General features: G+C 41.7%; 1 protein-coding gene across 1 annotated transcript in view; it reads left to right on the top strand.

The window, feature by feature from the left end:
- The window catches only part of GAP43 (growth associated protein 43), a 69731-nt gene extending 53333 nt beyond the window's left edge, over window positions 1-16398 (top strand). Inside the window, exon 3 of the mRNA XM_048494940.1 lies at window positions 15654-16398. Within this exon, the coding sequence (XP_048350897.1) occupies window positions 15654-15742 (89 nt within the window). The 3' untranslated portion in view covers window positions 15743-16398. The remainder of the gene's footprint in view (window positions 1-15653) is intronic.
- The last annotated feature ends 5603 nt before the right edge of the window (window positions 16399-22001 follow it).

Raw genomic sequence — 22001 nt, 5'->3', positions numbered from 1 at the left:
AGTGCTCACAGTACCAATAAAACTACCAAGAAATTTGTAGACATGCTAACAAAATGTATTTTTATTTATTTACAAAATTTGTATCTTGCCTTTCTGCCCTTACAAGAGTCACCAAGGCAGCTAACAATTTAAAACATATGATAAAATTACATTTTAAAAGCATTAAAATCAACCCCCTCAAAATACACATCATCAAAACAATTAAAAATATATGAAACATAAAAACAGCAATTAAAACAATGGTTAGAAACTAGGGATCGCTGCCAAACAAAACAAAACAAACGTCTTCATCTTCCAGCAGAAGTTAGCAACAGAAGGGGGCAGATACATTTGTCACCAATATGCGGATGACACCCAGCTTGTGTTCATGATGGTGGGCTGCCCGGCCTCTGTCCCTGGGGCACTCCAGCATTGTTTAGAGGCTGTGGCTGATTGGTTGAAAACGTGCTGGCTGAAGCTGAATCCAGCGAAGACGGAGGTCCTGTGGATGGGTCGAAGAAGCTTGCTAACTTTTGCCTGCCTACGCTAGACGGCGAGGTCTTGCAATTGGCCTCATCAGTCAAAAGCCTGGGGGTGATTCTGGACTCAGCCTTATTGCTAGAGGCCCAGGTCGCCAGGCTGCTTTTTACCATCTGCATCAGGCATGGCAACTGGCTCCGTACCTCTCCAGTTTTGACCTAGCCACAGTGATCCACGCAACAGTCACCTCCAAAATGGACTGTTGCAACTCACTATACGCTGGCCTTCCTTTGTCCATGATCTAGAAATTAAAGTTTGTCCAGCATGTGGCAGCCAGGCTCCTCTCGGGAGCGCAAAGGGGAGACTGGATTACTCCAGTCGTACTGACTCCATTGGCTGTCAATCGAGTTCTGGATCGTGCTCAAAGTGTTAGTGTTGACATTTAAGGCTGTGAGCGGTCTTGTATCTGCATAGCGTCTCTCCCTCTATTGCCCCACCAGGTCCCTCCGCTCGTTGTAGGGGAATCTGCTGGAGATCCCTGGTCTGACTGGCTTCCACAAGGGCTTTTTTAGCCCTGCCCCCTACCTAGTAGAATAAGCTCCCCAAGGAGATCAGGGCCCTGCGGGACCTGAATGAGTTCCACAGGGCCTGTAAGACGGAGCTTTGCCACTAGGGTTTTCCATCTTGCCAGCCATCCTGACCATTGTCATCATTTTCCTCCCATGGGTGTAGTGGGGGGGGGGGGGTTAGCACCATCTGTTAGTTGTTGTAATGTTTTAATATTTGATTGTTGTTTTATGGCTGTTTTAATTTGTATTTATTTGATGTTGGTGCAGCCTATTGCTTGATCATGGTTTCTTATTTATTGGATGTTGTGCTTCAAGTGCCCTAGCCCCCATGATACTTCAGTTTCCTCAAATAAGTGTAATCTCTTGGCACATTCTCATTTTCCATGTTCCATCCCATCCTAAAATCATCGAGACCAGTTAACTCCTCATTACATCTACATCCATCATCTGAAATTGACCAGACATTTGTACACATTGTCCATTGTGTCGTTCTGTGCAGAAGCTGTGTTTGTGCAGATGACCAGAAAGGAATGGTTAGACAAAAGATTGTCCGCATATTACACCAAATGGGTTGGAGACAACTGATATTTCTTCTGGTGAAAAATAAACTTCCTGACACTTATTTTACACTGTGATCCTAGGTAGAGTGTCATCCTTCAATAAATTTAGAAAAATATAATTTTGTATAGAATTGCTGTTGTACATTTTATATATTTAAATGGATTTGCTCCCAATTTACACTGAGGTGAAAAGGATGCTCATTCCACTACTATACTTCCCTGTGGTGGCCTCTGTACCATTTGGGTGTACAGCTTGGTTGGTTTGTTAGCATGTAGCCTGATCTGTTGACCAATCATCATCTTTGAAGTATGCGTTATCATGAACTTCAAGAATCAGACATTATTGTGTAATCTTTTAAGATAGCTATTGAGTCAAGGAACAGCAACACCGCCCTCTGCTGTTTGGCAAACTAAACAATGGCCGCAATTGGGTTTTACTACACAAGTGGGCTCATTTGATAATTAAGGAGCGGCAACCATTGCTGGATTCATTCAGACAGTCTGGAGCTCTCATGCCAAGACTGAATGTGTTAGTCAAGTAATTGAATTTTTATGTACAGATCCTGTGTGCTAATTAAAATAAGACAGCAGTGGAAAGACAGCTGCCTATTATGGCTATTTGTTTGGCATACCATTCAGACAAATTCCTTCCTGTAAATTATAAATTGTGAGTTGTAGGGGTTTTTCCTCTTGATACATAAAGTTCGCCCAGGTTTTAATTAAGCTCGGAATTATTTGTGATCAGGCGTCAGCTAGTTCTGCAGTAAGGACTTTGTTCGGGTGCCAGGTGTCTCCACTGTTTATGTTACTTTGAAAAATTAGAGCTTGTGCCAGGCTAGGCTTATCTCCCATTAAACTTTAATTTACAACAACATAAAAGTTTGGATCCAGGAAGCTCCCATTCAGGGTTTCGGCGTGAATGAGGAAGGTCCATTGTGTCGTTCTGTGCAGAAGCTGTGTTTGTGCAGATGACCAGAAAGGAATGGTTAGACAAAAGATAATGAGCTGTATTAAAGACATGTTGCTCATGTCCATGAAATAAAATTAAGTACCCTTACATAATTTATAGGGACAGCAAGCATTAGAAATTCCCCACTTTTGAGGTGGTTTTTCACAATCATTCACTCCATAGATTCATGGAGTTGGAAGGGGTCATATAGTTTAACCCCTTCCCCAATGCAGAAAATTAGAGGCTGGAGCATTGCCAACAGATGGCTATCCAGCCTCTGTTTGAAGTCCTTCAGCTAGGTGACACCTACCCTGTTCCCTGGAGAATTTGTTCCTCATAGATATTTTTCTATGATGGCAAAAGGCATGGAAGAAGGTAACCCCACAAACCAGCATATCCCACACTTGTTTTTAAAGAAAAGTTGAAAACTTGGCTCATTTGCTTTTAAAGGTGGTTTGTCTGTCTCTCTTTCATGGGTGTTACTGTTGTAGCAGTATTGAAAAACTGATTGTGTGATAGTTTTTGGGAGGAGCCAGGTTTGGGTATTTAGACACTCTGTTTTTCTCTTAAGCTCTGTAGGTCTGAGGAAGCTCTGTAGACCAGTTATTCAAATAAAGTTGGAAATTTATTCAAAGACAGAAAGGGTTTTCATGAAGATTGAAAGAACCTACTTTGGAAAAAAACCTGTTACAATTTGCAATGCACGCAAATATTTCAAAGAGGATGTTAAGGCAGAAACTAATGTGGGGTGGAGGGAGGGAGATAAGTTTACCAATTGCCTCTGTTCCCTCCTCCGCCCAAATAATGCTTGTGGTCACAGAGGTACAAATTTAATTATTCTCTCTGTTTGCCACAGTGGCCATCAGGGAAATTGACCATTAAGACCAGCAGGAAAAGTCCCAAAAGGATAATGGTTTGAGGGGGCCACTTCACCTGGGCCCCAAAAAGGGGGGTCAGTTCATATCTGCATATACAATCCTGTGAAACAAAAGTCCCAGGAGATAGTCACTGAACTGTGCAGGGACTGAAGACTTCATTGTAATCCCAGTCCTCTCTCTATGTTCAGTGGGGCTTACCCTAAAGTAAAACTGCACAACTTTGCAGTCTCAGAATCTTTCAGCATACTAAAAAATGCTAATTTGGAAATAAGTGTCACCTGGTTTGAAGGTAACCCACATAGTCTAAATGTCAAAAATTATTATTTTCTTAGTGCTGTGGTTGTGATTTTATCTTTGATGAGATACTCCAGAATTGTTGCATTTGTTATCACCTAGGTCATTTCTCCACAAAGCAGGTTAAGAAATACCCAATATTTTCAACAGTCGCTCCATTCAAATGTCACATGAAGCCATGGTTTTATTGGACCAATTACTAGTTTGACGATCTGAATGGTGGTCATTATGTTAACTATAGTGCATCCAGCAGGGATCCGAAACTGAGTTGGATCCAGTGATGTTTTGGCAGAAAACAAAATGCACTTATTGCAGCATTATGTGCTCAATCAGTAATGCAACTGTTGCAGCAACATGTTGCACTTTAATAGTTATTTAACAAAATAATGACATGCATATGGAACAATGGAATGTACAACTGATGGTTCACAGGATTTCAGCATGGTGTAAGATCCAGAGTGCTGTAGTGGTTAAGAGTGGTGACTTTAATCTGGAAACCAGGTTTGTTTTCCCACTTCTCCACATGAAGCCTGCTGGGTGACCTTGGGCTAGTCACAATTCTTTCAAAACTGTCTCAGCCTCGCTTTCCCCACACGGTGTGTGTTATGGGGAGAGGAAGAGAAGGAGTTTGTAAGCCCCTTTGAGTCTTCTTACTATTGAGGAAAGCAGGGTATGAATCCAAACTCTTCTTTCTCTTCTCAGTTTGGTTTCGAAATTGTAGCAGAAGTAATACCTTGTGCTAAGCTTTGAACATGTGGAAAAGATGGGGGTTGGGGAATAATCACACTTAGTGCAACCAGACAAAGAGGATTAATTACTGCTTCTGTTTGTGCAAGGGATGCACAGGGACAGATGATCTCAACTATGATTTTGTATGACATATATATGCAGAGGTGGGATCCAGCAGGTTCTCACAGGTTCCCGAGAGTAGGTTACTAATTATTGGTGTGTGCCGAGAGGGGGTTACTAATGGGTGATTTTGTCATGTGATTTTTGCCTTAGTTACACCCCTCCTCTCAGCAGTAGCACGCAGAGCTTGAAGCAGTCTAGCAGGAGGTGCTCCGGCGTGCGTGGCAGCCTGCGCCTGCGTGCATTCGTTTCCCGCCCAAGGACCGGCGCAGCGGCTGCGTGCTTGCCACAGCCCCGCCCAGGAATGCCCCACCCCCACAATGCCCGGCCACGCCCCCGCAATGCCCCGCCCAGCCCCATTGGTGCTACACCACAGTTTGAATCCCACCACCATGGGAACCTGTTACTAAAATTTTTGGATCCCACCACTGTATATATGTAGACATCATAGGTAAATCCTGGCCTTTTCTCTGGCATCTCCCTTTTTCCAGTGCAAGCTAGGATATCAGCTGCACGATTGCCAGCACTGTCTCAGCAAATGGCATCTTGCTACCTTGCTATCTTAACTCAAGGGCTTATACTCTCCTCTCAAAATGCCTCCCAGAATTTAAAAAGGAATGCTTTAAAGAGATGGGGAAAAATTATCTACGCAAAGCATAGCCACATGGGGTAGCAGTAGCTTTTTGAAACTCATGTAAAGCATCTCCTTGCCAGCTGCCATATGTCAACCACAGCTGGAAACATATCCAGCCCTACATAGTCCAGCTGTTCAGTGTGCAAAATACTTTCCAGCTGTGGCAGCGGCAATCTTTAAAAAAATCTAACTTGGCAGCCAAAATATGCAGGTACTTCTACTAAAGGAAGGCTCACTGGGAGTTTTTATACCCCAACCCCAACCTCCAAGGCATATATAAGAGAAAGGTTATTTCGCATCAGATATCCTTTTCAGAGAGTTCCCTGTGTGCTGTTTTCAGTACTAGTTCCATAGTAAACCACTATAATGAGTTACTACGGTGCAACCTTATGTACTCAATATCGAATCCAACTCTGTTTCATAGGATTTAATCTCAGGTGAGTGTGCATAGAGTGGAAATGATAGAACTCCCCCCACATCACTAGACTAGGAACAAAAGTTTCTGTTGATATAGGACAATAACAGTACCTAGTTTTTAAAGTTGTACATGACTAGCATATGGGAACTATGCAAATGGTTAGCAACATTTATAAACAATTCAAATATGTGCTGGTGTACACATGGCCAAGCCAAACCTCAAGACTGTATATCTTATGCGTCTGTAGAACAGCATTCAAATTAGAATTCACACATTGGGGAGCAAAGCTTGGTTTTTTATTTGATTTCTTTTACAATGCAGAATGTTGAAGAATGGTGGGGCTATTTTTCACTCAAAACACAGTGTTTTGTACCATTTTTGTTCCCCTCCTTTCCTTTTATGAACATGGAAAACTACTGGCTTTCATTTCTTTTGGCTTTATGTTTTATGTCTCCAAGTATGTTAGATAGTTCCATCCTGAACATCAAAACAGAAACTTTGGTGGACCCATGAAAAATATTTTAAACCTTTACTAAAACAAAGCCCCCCCCCCATAAGCCACCTCCCCATCCTATTGTGAACAGCAAATTGGTTATTAAAGTATAAATCATAACCTATTACCGATATTTCAGATCAAAGGGGCTACATAAAATTCAAGTAGACAAGGACAATATTATAATATGTGGATCACAAAGTAGAATCATTAGCAAAGAAGTTCAATTGGTCAGACTGAGGCTTAGGTAAAAGTAATCCCACCCTTGGTATTTTTTTTCTTTTTCATGGAAAGATCATAGTCATTCATATTCTATGCGGCTAATTTGTAGAATCAATTTATGCTTGTTCATTCATTTGCTTATATACTATCTTAAGAAAATCCCTTATCAGTCTACATAAACATATGAGCTTGCTATGTGAACCTGGATGATAGCTACGTCATTGTTGGAGGCACAGCATTGTAGTCTCCTTCCATTAGGTATAAGAGGAGTGGTTACCAAGAACAGAACCTTTTCGGTTGTGGCCTCTGGATTATAGAATTCATTTCCTATAACTCTGTGTCTGGCACCAAATTTAGTAACCATGCAATGCCAGGTCAAGGCCATTCTGTTTCCTCAGGCACTTTGGAAGTGTTTTATAAGGATTTTTTTGGGTATTCTTTATTGCCAACTTGTTATCTGTATCCATTTTCACAATGATTTCTTTCGATTTATTGCTGCTTCCATCTTTAGCATTTTAACTTATAGTTCTAGTTATTTTACTGTGCAGAGTCATACCCCTGTAAACCTATTGATTTCAGTGGTTTTAGAAGGGTGGACTTCAGAATCTTATTAAGGATTTAAGTCAAGCAGCTTAGAAAGGTGTAACACTTAGGATTGCATTATAGCTCTCACTTTTAGTTCAGTGTTGCTATTTTATTGTAACTTAAATGGGAAAGGTTAGTGATTTTTATGTTTGGAAGTCATGCTGAAATTTTTGTTGTCTGCTATATAAAACATGTTAAGCAAATAAAAGAAAGACCAGAAGATAGAAGGAAGAAAGAATGGAAAAAACATGGTCAAAAGTATTTAAAACTTTGTCTGTCCCCAGAAAATGAGTGGAAATGTAATGGGATTAATCTTTAAAAGTTTTGTGCATCATTAAGTGGGAGATTCCTCAGTGCTAATTCTTTGTTTGGTCAGTGGTGATTTTTATGCTCAAAGAATACCTAGAGCTTTGATCAACAACAAGATTTGCTGGGAAAACAGAGAATGAGACTGAAGTTCTCATCCTGCAACAGACTGTCACCATATTCTGTAATGAAGGGCACAACACCCACTTAAGCACTCCTCATTCCTCTACATTGATAACTGCTAGACTAGTTAGTTCTGTACAGGAGTGAACTTGTGTAGGACTGCTTTGTACCTGAAATAATCAATTCACCCATGCTGCCCTTCTTTATCCCATCCCACAATACTGCATATTCCCACTTACCCACTGACTTTACTAAAACAAGTGCACTGATGAAATGCACCTTTCGGGATGATAGAAGTGCTGTCAGCTAAGTAGGGTGTTATTTGCTCAAAAGCTGGAGCACCAATAGAGAAGGCGAGAGTGGCATGCATCAGCGAAGCTCTTCCCTCCGAACAGCACTCAATGCACCTGACAGTCTGCCATCTCCTCCCTGGGGTGTTCCTTGCCATACAATTAAGGTGTCTGTGATGATGGAGGAAGCTCTAATGTACTGAATGATCACTCAGAGAGAAAGGGGAGGGGGAGGGGAATGGAGAAATGAGCAGCGAGACATGTCCCAGATGTATGCTCAAATCCCAGAGATACCACTGTAGTGGGAGGTGGCTGCGGAGAAAAATGGGTGACTCTGGCTTTCCCTTGTTACCAGAAAGTAAACACAGTTGTAATAGGGTTAAGCCATCATATTCAGAAAGAGCATCTCTATTTCTCTCTCCCCCTCTCCCCCCACCACCCCAATTTCTCTGGAGAGACATTACTGCTCTTGCCCATCAGCCAAAGTTGGAGGGTTTCCATGGTAACCAGGCAGCTGGTGTCTAGACACTAAAAGATGCCTTGCAATGGAGCAGAGATTCTAGCTCCCCTTAACAATCTCTTACATATGAAAACACACGCCCTTGGTTGCCTCCCTTATGGCACATGACTGGGGGAAGGGATTCTTTCCACAGGCTGTAAATAGATGAAAAGGGGGAGAAGAGGCCCAAACTGAGCTTCCATCTCTTAGTGAAGAAGGTTAGAGTAGGAGCTTACTTAGGTGGATTTGCAGATCACGTAACTGGGTCAGAAAACAGCAAGTGTCTCTCGGGACCAGTACAATGAACTGCCCCGCACACGTATTCCATTAACTGGAAGGAAAGATGCCCTAGAAAGGTACATTTTACCAGTCGGGGGTGGTGGTGGTGAAGGAGATCAGTATCTTGCCTAACACATATGTTTTGGTACACATACTTACCATCGTTATAAAATGTTGGGTACCCAAACTGTCATTAGTCAGTGTGATACATTTACTCTCTGGTAAACCAATTGTATAATTCAATTTGTCACTTTCAAATTTGAGAGAAAACAAATGAATTAGTCACGGGTTTTACTAAGTTAGGGAGAAAAAATGGTTCCAGCCATGATTAATGCATGTTTCTCTTTAATAATGGTTTTTCATTTATCTTTGCAATGAGAAAAGCTAGAATTTTCAGGATTGTGACAGGAATCTACAAATCATATTTGCCTGTTTTTGCATTGGAGGTACAATGATATAAGGAATCATATACATTAAAAAGCTTATCCCGTGAAGCATGTGTGATGACAGTATTTGAGGTGTCTGTTGGATAGGGGTAAACAATTCCCCTTAATGGATATGTTCATTGTCGGTAATGTATATAGACATTGTTATAAAAAATTTTCACAGCAACCACAATAGGAAGAGCCTCCATACTGATCTGGGAATAATTCTATTATGTTTGAGACATTTCCTTGAGTAGAACATGAGGAGTCCTCGAATTGTGATTCAGTAGAGCCCTAATGCCATATGGGAAAGCATCACATGAGAATTAGAGGTTTTTATTCAACATCTCAGATGACACAAATTGCTTCACAGAAGCTAACACAATATTGCGTTGGACTGTCTGCCACTTGCTCAGAAGATAGTGCAAAAGAGGTTCTACTGGTGAGAACTAATGCTGAAAGAAAATGTGATCAAAGTTCAGAAGTCTCAGAAACGCTTGGTCTATGACACAGGTGTATTGTGGAATGCATTTACCTTCACTGGAATAGGGCAAGTGGCATTCATATCAATGAGATAGCCAAGCAATTCAGCGTGAAAGACTGTAAACACACACTTTTGACATTAAACACAGGACAAGTATCAACAACTAGGTGCAGGACTTCATGCACCCTTTTTGACTTTTCACTGGATTTGTCAACAGTATGCACAGTATCAAAATATGGAATTAGGATATCTTCTGTGAAGATCTGGAGAATGTCAGGAATCACACAAATGACCAGAGTTGTATCCATGGTGATAGTCTAGGCACTGATGTCAGTGATGTCATCAATAAACAGCTGCTGATAGGCCTCTGTCAAGTGCAATTCAGCAAAGACTGTTCCTCCTAATAATAAAGGAGTGACTCACCTCTGGAATTAGATGTGGGTACTGTGGAGTACATAGTTATCACAGTTTTGAATGTTGCTGTTGCCTTTCACAGGACTGACTGTAGATTTGATCGTTGGCTTATTGCTGTGATGAAAAAATGGAGGATGTAAGAATATTATGATGATGCTTTGGATCTCTACTGGTGAGAAAAGTGTGTACACACACAGTAGGTTGCAACTGTTTTGCTGGTGCAAAGTTAACTTCATTTCTGCTATACTCATGAAAGTGGCCAGTTTCCTCTTCAGCTGACAGATTCAGTATGCTCCATCTGTTTCCAAAAGCAGCATTGTGCATTTCTAAATAAGCATGGACATCGTTTGTAAGATTGTCCATGCCTTGTTTGGTCTCTAATTCTGCACAGTAACTGTCTGAATTGGGAGGGGTGTTATTGTGCTGTATCATATAAATAGATACAGGATGTGTATCAGATTGCTGTTCAGCTGGCCTCACAGCAAGGTGGGCTCCTTGTCAAATGTGCTTCATGGGTGCTTGCTGCTGCTTCTTTGGCAGACAGTGATTCTTCCTGTGCATTTTGAAACATGAGCAGCTTTTTATTTTCAAACAGGGACCTCTGCAGGCTTCATCATTCAAACCATAAACCAAGTAATTGTGCAGCATCTCCTTCAGGTTCAGGGAACTGCAGTGCTGTGTCAGGAGCTGTAATTCAGTAAGATATGTAGAAAGACTTTCTGGTGGGTCCTAGTTACCTGTGTAGAAGGCATTATGCTCTTCTATCATTTCCTGTATCGATCCTAGCAATTCACAGAATGGGCAAAACATAGATATTTGGGAAAATATGTTGTAGTATGAAGGAATAAGGATGCTTTTATAAGAGAACAGAATGGTAGTTTATCACAGTGTTTATTGTGTGTATTATCTATCTTTGAAATCCCCTTTCTGCATTAATGTGTCATGCCTTAGTTTTGTTTGCATCACTACACCTAATTCTCAATGTGGCCACATCTGTGAATACTTAAATATAGAGATTGGAACCATGATCATGTGAGACTGCAGGATGCCATTCCTACGAGGGGAGGGGAGCTGGGAAATTTTGCTGGTCTTGTGCTTTGCTTTGCTTTGGCTTTGCAAGTATTTATCGGATCCCTGCCCTTGAAGCTCTGTGGTTAGAGCAGGCTGGACTTCACCATATCTGCTGGTTCACATGTGGGGTGGGGATTGCCTCAATATATTATCAACAGTCCTTGAGGGTTTCCCACTGCACAACTGGGCCTGGCCAAATGGGTGAGCATCACTACACAACATGGTTTTGCTGAGGAGAACCTCACATGGAAAGGCAAGGAAGAAAAATGAAAGATAGGGGGGCAGAGAAAGGTAGGTTGGCAGATAGGTGGAAAGGTGAGCAGGAAATGGGCTGCCCCATGCCCAGGATTTCCTGATACCAGACCAGCCACACAAAGTAGGTGGGAGCCACCACTGCCATTTCCTGGTAGACCCTGCAGAGCAAACAGAGCGGCTGCTGCCACAAGCCACTGGCCCTGTGCTGCAGGAATCAATGGCCCTACTCTGCAAAAGAGGCAAATGCAAGTCACCAGAACTGCTTTGTAGAAGTGAGTGACCCCACTCTGTGAGAGGCAGATACAGTTCACCTGTGCTGCTTTGCAGGAGCCGGCATTGCCACACTGTGCAAGCAGGAGATGAGCTGCCATCACAAACTGGTGCCTCTGCCTTTCAGAAGCCAGTGGGAGCTGTTGTCATTGCAACCCGACTGGTCCCACTTAGAACCACGAAGACCAGAGCAAACTGGGCAGAAGCTGTAGCAGCTAATTCCTTCCCTCCCCTGCTGTCAGGAGGTGGGGTGAACCCTAGTCTCCCCCACCCATTCCATTTGAAGTGGGGCTCTTTCCAAGCTCTCCCAATCTGCCCTGATGACAAGGAAGCAATTGAGAAGTTACATATTGGTACCTTTATTATAATGGTAAAAGAACATTGGGAGGGAACTGTGAGCTGTTTTTCCCACTAGTAAGTTCCAAACTGAACTGGAAGTGGAAAATGAAATGAAACTGCTGTTCCTAAGATGCTGAATTCTAGCAGCTTCAGGTATATAGCAAGCTTGTAAGGACTAATATGCTACAAACCATATTTTTATCTATTCATGCCCAAGTATTTCCTGTTTGCCCTTCAGATTCTGTGATACCAGATTTTACATCAAAAAAATATGTGCACATATGAAAATTAATTAGTGACTGTAGTCCACAGTTTTGATGCTGCTGTTCGCAATGCAGCCATGTTCAGAATCATATCTAGATCCGATATTGTACCAAACCATAGGGTATTAGAATTGTTTCAGGTACTGTTCTCAGATATGCCTACCAGTGAAGAGTAAGGCCTTTTCTAAAATGCCTTGCCTGGGAAGACTTGCTTGCCCACTTCACTAAGCTAATTGAGGAAGGCCATAAACCCCCTTCCTATTATTTCATCTGGGGAGTTGTACTGCAGCTACTTTTTGGAGCTGTATGTGTTTTACAATATCTATCAAGGGGCCTTTTGGGCTGAGATGTTAAATATTTTCTAGTACAATTAAATATTTTCTAGTATGATTAAATATTTTTGTCTCTTTCATTCTTCTCATTATGTTAAGAGGTAGGTTAGGCTGAGAGAGAGTAGCTGGCAAGTCACCCAATGGAAGAATGGAGATTCAAGCTCACATCTTCCAGATCCTAGTACAACACTTTCAGTCTGACTAGTGGCATAACACCAAGGGCGTGGGGGGCATAGTGCATCGGGGGCACACTGGTGCAGGGACGTGGCAGGGCATTCCTGGGCATGGCAGGGGCACATGTGCGCCCGAGCACAGTTTCCCTTCACTACGACTCTGAGTCTGACACTGGCTCTAAATAGAATTTAGATTTTCTTTGGAAAATGCAGTTATTCCACTCTATGTTAAACACATATGTTCATGATACTGTGTGAGTAACATGCTGTCAAGTCACAGCTGACTTCCTCTGTAATGTCACCTTTGGAGGTGTCCCATCCAAGTACTGACTTTGCTTAGTTTCCCAGTTCTGGCAAGATCAAACTGTACTATACCATTCTACATTTCATTCACAATATTACACAAGCCTAAACATTGTTAGAAATAAAAAATTTAAAACAGGTTTCCAGAATGTTTTATACTTGCCTCTCAAAAACCATGAAGAAATAACTGCTGTGCTCTACTATCTTGAATGCCTGAAATACAGTGAGTTACCACAAAGGTCAAGGTGGATGTACACCAAATGGCTGATGCTATGAATGTCAGGGGAACAAGATGGCTGTTTCTGACTGAGCACTGTCAACTATAAATACAAGAATAATGAATCAAGACTAATCTTCTGAGGCTGTTGTATAGAATCTGGAGAGCTGATATGATTTATTTTTACTGGCACTGTGGTTGATAATGTAAAGATCCCACAAAAGTATAAACAAAAACAACAAGCCCACAAAAATAAAGCCAAAAGCCACCAACCACACACACAAACAAAGATCAGTGGCAATGTGCTGTTCTCCGCTCCAGTTTAATTAAACTTGGCAAGTCGAAGGAAGCTGGGCCAATCCCAAGAGACGGCTTTTACTCGGAAATCCACTCAACCTAATTTCACCAATGTAGGGCAGGAGAAGGACTTGGAGCAGAGCCTGCAAGCCATTAGTACATAGCGTAGGTGAAGGCAGCTGGGAACGCTCTCCTCTCAGAATTGCTGCCCCTCCTGCTTCCCCCAGCTTTATGGCAATCAGCGCTGTATTTATTCATAACTCTTTCATTTACTATAAAATCTGCTTGTGTACCATCCTTCCCGTTTTAAGGAAACACAGAGTGAAGCTGGTATTTGTAGGGAAAAGGGTTGCAGTATGTTTTAACTACCCAAGGACTACACATCTATGATGCAGAGGATTTCTCAGTGATGGCAAGCATAAAGTGCTAGAATAGGATTGCCAACTCTATCTTGGGGAATTCCTTGAGATCTGGAGCCTGAGAAGGGCAGAGTTTGGGACAAAGAGAATTCAGTGGGTGTGTGATTCCACAGAATTGACCCTTTAAAGTTGCCATTTCCTCCAGAGGAACTGATCTCTGTCACTTGTAATTCTTGGAGCACTGCAAGCCCCAACTGGAGGATGACAGCTCTAGGAAAGAACATCCCAGCACCAGAAACATAAAAACATACAGCTGGAAGGGATCTCAAGGGTCATCTAGTGCAACCCTCTGTCCAGTACAGGAAATAAGCAGCTATCTCCCGCCCATGCCCCTAGTGACCCCTACTCTATGCCCAGGGTAAGGCAAAAAGCCTCCAACATTAATTCTTTCATGATCCCAAAGTGGTGATTGACATTACTCTTGGTGAATAACAAAATGCCATAAGAGCTGAGCACTAGCTCATGCTTTCCTGCCCTCCCTCTTATGATTTCCCTAAATTCACAGTGAGTCATGGAATCAGCATTGCTTAGCAATGGCTATTGAGTATCTGCTTAAAAACCTCCAAACAATGAGTTCCCATCACCCTCAAGGAGCCTGCTCTACTGAGAAACAGCTCTGACTAGATGCTAATTTTTTCCAGAGGGGCATAAATGTCTCTGTCAGTCAAGGAGGGTTTAGGAGGCTTGTAAGAGTCAACCAACATTATTGACCTTGCTAGGAACTGGGAAAACTTAGGGAAACATTAGTAGGTCTTCTAATTATTTGTGTTTTCTGTAGTCACTGGAGAGGAAACAAATTTGATTGGAATATGTGGCCAGCTATCTTGTAATTTATTCAAAATTCTTTTATGGCCACTATATGGCCACCATTAGTCCTGTAGGCCAGAACCATCTCTTTGTAACATATAAATACATTTGCTTACAATATAAAATTCCTGGTTGGTTTGAACTAAAATGCAAGGAACCAGCTGCATTGACTCCAGATGGAGTACCAAATCAGATTCAAGGTGTTGGTAATTACCTTCAAAGCCCTAAAGTGTCCGGACCTATTGTATTTATGGGATTGCCTCTCCCAGTACATCACCTGAAGAGTGTTACACTCAGCTATCAACGATCTCTCATTGATACGTGACTTGAAAGCTTTCCAGATTGCCTCAGCCAGGGTCAGGGTGTTTCCGGCCCTGGCACCAGCTGGTGAAATTGCTCTATCAAATGAGACCCAAGCCTTGCAGGACTTGGTGCAATTCCGCAGGGCCTGAAAGACAGAGCCTATTGATGAGGCAGTAGCTGTTTACCATCCAATGGCCTCCCTCTTTCCTACCTGTTCCCTCCTTCCCTATCTTTCTGTTTACAATAATAGGAATTTATTGCATTTTACCATAAGAAAGTTTTTAACTGCTATCTTGATCTATTTTATAGTTAGATTGTTGGATTCAGCATGTCTAATTTTACTGTGTGTTGAAAGACCCCCTGAGCCTGCAAGGGGAAGACCGGCCTACAAATAAATATAAACAAATAAATATATTCTGGTGTGTGTTACCTCAACTATTCCAGTTCTTCCATCCCCCCTAGATAATGTCAGTGGGTTTTTTAATCAGTATTTCTTGTATCTAGTGCTTTTTTCTATATTTCCCCATACATCTGCACACATCGGACAGGCTGGTATATAGTTTAATTGTGTTTAATGAATTAATTTATTCAGTGCCTTACACTCACAATTGGCCAAATTTTCATTAGTATCCCTATTTCATCCCTATATCTGAAAAGAAAAAAAAGGAAGCTGGTGAGGCACAGGTCAGTGGGGCCAAAAAGCACCAAGCTAAGTTCCTGAGATGAGAAAAAGCAACATTTTGTTTGGGGGGGTGGGGCTACAAACAGGAGCCAGGCATTTTCCAACTCTATTGTAATATGGACTTTCTCCTGTCATAATGCAACTAGCCTTATTTCATGCACGTCCTTACAATTGTGCATTTGTGCCTTTTAGATGCTGTAGAAGAAACCAAATCTTCTGAAAGTGCCCAGCAGGAAGAAGCAAAAGAAGATGAGAGCAAGGCGGACCAAGAAAATGCCTGAACACTAAGAAATGACTCCCCGTTGCTCCTCCCTCCCTCCTCTTTCCCGTATCTTCCCTTCCTTCCTGGTTTCCATCTGACCTGCTCCCACTCACACCTGTGAGTCTGTCTGTCCTCCTTGTCCTCTCCTGCCTCCCACAACCCTTTTTCTCTCTGTGTGGCAAACATTTAAAGAAAAAAAAAGCAGGAAAAATCCCAGTCAAACAGTGTGGCTTAAACATTTTGTTTCTTGGTGTTGTTATGGCGAGTTTTTTGGTAATGATGATCCAATCATTTTGGGAAAATTCTTGCACTGTATCAGAATTCTTTGGTCTGCGCGTGAGTGTGTTTGTCTGCCCACCACGAATGCGCTCTCTCTCTTTCTCTCTCTTTCCCTCTCTCTCTCTCTGTTCCAAGTGTGTGTGCAATGTTACGTTCATCTGAGGAGTCCAAACCTAATGAGTGAGTTCAGAAAAAACAAACAAACATTTTTCTTTTCTCCCTTTTTCAATGTGATGATGGAATGAACTAAAGGAGACAAACAAAGAAAAACAGAATGAAAATACAACCCCAGTTTGTTTTAAAAAAATAAAGCAAATGTGCCAATTAGCGTTATTTGTGACTCCTGGCTCCTTTTTCAAACTGAAGAATGATAATAAAGGAGAATAATTATAATTATATCACTGTGATTGATTTCTGTAACACTTCAGAGTCCATTGTGGTCTGTGTGTTGTGTATGAAGATGGAAGATCTTGAAAGGTGGTTAGTTACGTTCTGGATTTCAGCTGAGAGCCAATTTTCATGAAGCATTTTATAAATGGAGGCCCATCCTTATGTCTGCAGTTGTTTTGTTATAGGACTGACCACAGTAGTGCTATTTTCCTATGCATTTGCAAACCAAAAATCTTGCTATATGTAGAACAATAAAGATACTGCATGTTAGTGCTATTTGTACATCACAATATACGTATGTTCTATGTACAAATCTGAACATCTTTCATCTATGAAAATGTAAAGACATCCAGGAAGCTGCGACGTAATCAGACAGAACTTGGCTAGAATCTTATTTCTCAAGTTCTTCTTCTGCAGTTAATATTCAGTAATCATGTCTTCTTTTCAGTAGTAAGTAAGTGGTATTTTAGGGTCCTTTCTTGCAGGCAAGGATGTTGAAGATTGTAGCACAATTGGGTGCACATTTGGGGACAACTAGGATTTTGCAAACCAACTGGTCCTTGGAACGCCTGGCATTATGGCCAACAGAATAATCAGAGGAAAATCCAGACAGGTGTTCAGTATTTCTTGAAACACCTTAAGGTTTGATGAACTAGGTATAGAAAAAATGCCTTCGAAACACTGCCTTCCAGTATTCTGTTTGTGCTGTATAATGCCATATCTATTCTACAAGATTTCTTACCTTTTGGTTGCCAGGAGTTTGATACAAATTTCAAGGAATAAACCATTCTATAACTTCATTACATTTCCCCTATACATTTTATCTAAAGAATGGAATCAGGAATTGACTGCTGTTACATAGCAGATTTTACTGATGACCTTGACACCAATGTAAATATTGTGCTGATCTCCTTGTCCTAATCCTTAGTTGACCTGGCCTTATTATTTATGACTGTGAGTTCAAAATATATAAACATCCGTTTATAGCTGACAGCTTGCGCAGGACCCTGTGGGCACTGACATCCTCCATTGGGTCAACTTCTGATTTTACAAGTTGCCATCTTTGATTCTACTTTAAATTTTTAGCCCTTAATGCATACCAGTCTTGACAAGAACCTCATCCTAAGGTATTTGGAAAACAAAAAATTGTGGAATAAAGGCTTTGGAAAAACAAACTACAACATGCATCAAAATTGTTTAACTTTTATATTTGTAACTTGGGTCTCGATATTCTGTGTCTGACGCTGAAAGAGTATTTGACTCCCAGCTTTTAAAGAAACTCTTAAAATGAAATTACAATGAACAAAGGATGAATGAAGGGCTGGAAACATCCATTCAAGACTATACTATTCACTAAAAATAGTATTTTTGGGAGCTGGCAACTACTATAGCAACTACTGCTTTCCTTCCTGTAGCTAAACAGCACCCCCCGCTGACAATATGATGTATACAGTGAAAAGAAAGGAACATTTTGCTCAGGCAATTGGGATGGCAGGAAGAAAGGAACATAAAGAGTTAGTAAACCAACAATTGGACAAAGCTGCAGACTCAGTGGTGGGATTCAAATAATTTAACAACTAGTTCCGGTGGTGGGATTCAAATAATTTAACAATTGATTGTATACAAGCACCATTTTAATAACCAGTTCTGCCGAAGTGGTGCAAACCTGCTGAATCCCACCACTGTGCAGACCTATATGGAACAGTATCCTGATTGGGTTCAGGTGATACCACATTCTCAATTCCTATAGAAACACACTGACTTCTGCAGTAAACAACTGCTGAGCAATGAGTGGTTTCTGCAGGACCCCAGTTAAATACCAGTTAGCTTTAGATCAGAAATGAAGGATTATATTCCCACCTTAATCCTCTGCTAGTGCAAGTGGACTGTCCAATTTCTATCTCATCAAGTATCTGATGACCACTGGTTTTAAATCTTAGAACTGCCTGTTTTACTGGGACCAAAACCATGCATTTGAGAAAGCCACCCCCAAATCAGAATCTAGCTGAAGACCACTAGTGTCCCTGGACAATGACTTCCTGCAGCATTCGACATTTTCTACAGTATTCAGTCTGAATACATGCTAGGAGGGCCAACCTTCTTTATCTGATGAGACCTGACAGGCTCAATAGCCCAGGGCAGGTATAGCTGTCTGTGTCTGCTGTTCTCTTTATTAGCTGTGAGAGCAAACAGTTTAATTGTATTACTGGAAAACCATTTTTAAGGCCCTTTCTGTAAAAGAGCTTTTAAGGTGGTCATAAATCCTCCAAGTGGTGCCCTTTCACTGCCCTGATTAATGTCACCAGACCGTCTGCCAGCCTTTTAAAAAAGACTGGAAATAAGAGTCTTGGTACCCTTGTGATATTGTACACAATCACACTTGATATGGTAGCAGACAGAATGACATGACTTCAGCACCAAAAATAAGGCTGTAGTGTAGCTAACTGCTAAGGTGACATTTTTGAATAGGTTGCTAGAGAAAAATAAGTACAAAAAAAGGCAGGGAAGAGGCGTTACAAAAAGCGTATCTCTTTGCAAGCAGTGGGTGTGTGTTGAGTGAGTCTGGTAGGCTGACACAGATATGACACCTGTAATTCAAACTGACTACATGAATTTATCAAAGAGAGGTACTGCTTTTTAAAAAATTACTATTATTATTATTATTATTATTATTATTATTATTATTATTATTATTATTATTATTATTATTATTATTATATATCCCGCCCTTCCCACATGGCTCAGGGCAGCAAACATTAATAAAAACACAACAATGTCACTCTGATTTTAGAAATTAATCAGCGACTTGGATTTTATTGAAGCTATAAGCTTGATCTAGAAAAGGAGTGAAGGAATCTCAGGATAGAACTAAGGTTTGCTTCAAAATAGAGTTATCTGGGACTGGGAAGACTCAATCTCTAGCAAAAAAAAGTAGTGGGCAGGAGGAAGATGCCTAACCTTTGCCAATTTCCTCTTTCACCCTCAGCTTCACCCAGTCTAGGCTGCAGGTCCATGTCTGTGATTGAAGTATCCTAAGAAAAATGTAGGTCTGAAGGAATGGATAAATAAAGGAAAGCACCCCCTCTCAACTTTGAGTAAATTACTGTGATGTTGTGGGATATTCATTATTATTCTAGCACATCCCCACTCTGCCATAGAAGCTTGCCAGGTGACCTTGGGGCAGTCACTTATTCTCAGCCCAACCTACCTCACAGGGTTGTTGTGAGGAGAAAAAGGAAGCGATGAGAACGATATAAGCTGCTTTGGGTCCTCACAGGGGAAAATGACAGGGTACTAAAACAAAGATAAAGCCCTGCTATAGAGGTTGTGTGAAATAGTTTAGTATAGGGCTTAAGATAATAAGATGGATTTATTTATTTATTTATTATATTTATAGTCCATGTTTCTCACTGAAACTCTACATGGATTACACAGTGTAAGACAATGCAATCAGTAGCATGAGACATCTAATAAGTAATGCAGTAGGACAAGAATTACGGGAATCTGAAGCAAAAGAATTAGATTTGGTATGTTAGACAATGCAGAAGGAAACAATGTAGCGAGAGTAGTAGGAATGATGTTGATGTAGTATACCTAGATTTTAGTAAAGCCTTTGATAAGGTGCCTCATGACATTCTTGCAAGTGAGTTAGTAAAATGTGGACTGGACAATGCTACAGTTAGATGGATTTGCAATTGGTTGACTGACCAAACCCAAAAGGTGCTCATCAATGGCTCATCTTCATCCTGGAGAGAAGTGACTACTGGGGTGCCACAGAGTTCTGTCCTGGGCCCAGTGCTATTCAATATTTTTATCAATTACTTGGATGATGAAATAGAGGGCATACTAATCACATTTGCAGATAACACCAAATTAGGAGTAGCTAATACTCCAGAGGACAGAGTCAGGATTCAAAATGATCTGGACAAGTTAGGGAGATGGGCCAAAGCTAATAAAATTAACTTCAACAGAGATAAATGTAAGATACTCCACTTAGGCAGAAAAAAAAATGAAAGGCACAGATATAGGATGGGTGACACCTGGCTTGACAACATGTGAAAGGGATCTGGAAGTCTTCGTAGACCACAAGCTGAACATGAGTCAGCAGTGTGATGTGGCAGCCAAGAAAGCCAATGTGATTCTGGAATGCATCAATAGGAGTATTGATCAAGTCTCAACTGGAATACTGTGTTCAGTTCTGGGCACCCAATTCAAGAAGTATATTGACAAGGTGGAACAGGTCCAGAGGAGGGCAACCAAAATGGTTAAAGGTCTGGAATCCATGCCCACGAGGACAGACTTAGGGAGCTGGGTACATTTAGTTTGGCAAAGATAAAGTTAAGAGGTTACATGATAGCCATGTTTAAATATTTGAAGGGGTGTCTTGTTGAAGAGGGAGCAAACTTGTTTTCTGCTGCTCCAGAGATTAGGATAAGGAGTAATGGATTCAAGGTGCAGGAAAAGAGATTCCAACTAAACATTAGGAGGAACTTCCTGACAGTTAGGGCCATTCGACAGTGGAATACACTTCTTCAGAATGTAGTGGAGTCTCCTTCTTTGGAGGTTTCTAACAGAGGCTGGATGGCCATCTGTCAGGGGTGCTTTGATTGTAACAACTGGCATTGCTTAGGAATAAGCACGGGGCACAAAAACTAACACAGGCCTTCATATAGTATCCTAATCTTAACACATAGCTAGAAGAATTTTGTTTATTGCTGGTGTTTAGATTTGTGTATTCAAATGCTGTGCATTTCATGGTGGATATAGAAGACCATGATTACTGACAAGTTCATTCCTCATCTTGTCACAGAATAGTAAGTTGTAGAGAAGTAACATAAACATAGACCAGGGGTAGGGAACCTTTAACACTCAAAGAGCCATTTGGACCCGTTTTCCACGGGAAAAGAAACACTTGGAGCCGCAAATAATTTTTGACATTTAAAATAAAGATAACTGCATATATTGGGTTTTTTTAACCTTTTACTCCGCTCATTCTGAGAAGCGTATGGATGCGTCCGCCCTGTTGCCTGCAGGGCGGGCAAGGATGGGGCCAGCAGCTCGGCCTCGCCGGCTGCTGGGAAAGCGCCCGCCCCACTCCAATGGGGCGGGCGAGAGGTGAAGCCCGCGGTGCAGCCCAGCCGGCCGTGGGCAGTTGGTGCACCTGCAGGGCGGGCAAGGATGGGGCCAACGGCTCAGCTCGTGGAGCCGCAGTGCAAGGGCAGAAGAGCCACATGCGGCTCTCGAGCCGCAGGTTCTCTACCCCTGACATAGACTAATGTGCCAGAATGCACTCTAGGAAGCACCAGGATAACGATGATCCTGATGTGTTTGATGGCATATTTGTAGTCTGGAATCCAGAATTTGTTCTCCTTTGGAAAGCATCAAGCATTAGTGTCAACTATTTTTGAGGGTCTATAGCAGGGGTGTCAAAGACGTGGCTGAGGGGCTGAACCTGGCTTCTTGAGGGGACTTATCAGGCCCCTGAGCCAGTTGAGGCAAACCCCCCCACCACTCCAGATTAGGAGACCTTGGGCCAGGCTGGATAACCTTGGGTCAGTCACTCATTCTCAGCCTAACCTACCTTACAGGGATGTTGTGAGGAGAAATAG

This window comes from Sphaerodactylus townsendi, linkage group LG04 (assembly GCF_021028975.2).
Source record: "Sphaerodactylus townsendi isolate TG3544 linkage group LG04, MPM_Stown_v2.3, whole genome shotgun sequence".
In the NCBI taxonomy this organism is placed as follows: domain Eukaryota; kingdom Metazoa; phylum Chordata; class Lepidosauria; order Squamata; family Sphaerodactylidae; genus Sphaerodactylus; species Sphaerodactylus townsendi.
This window is presented reverse-complemented; position numbering and strand designations above follow the sequence as displayed.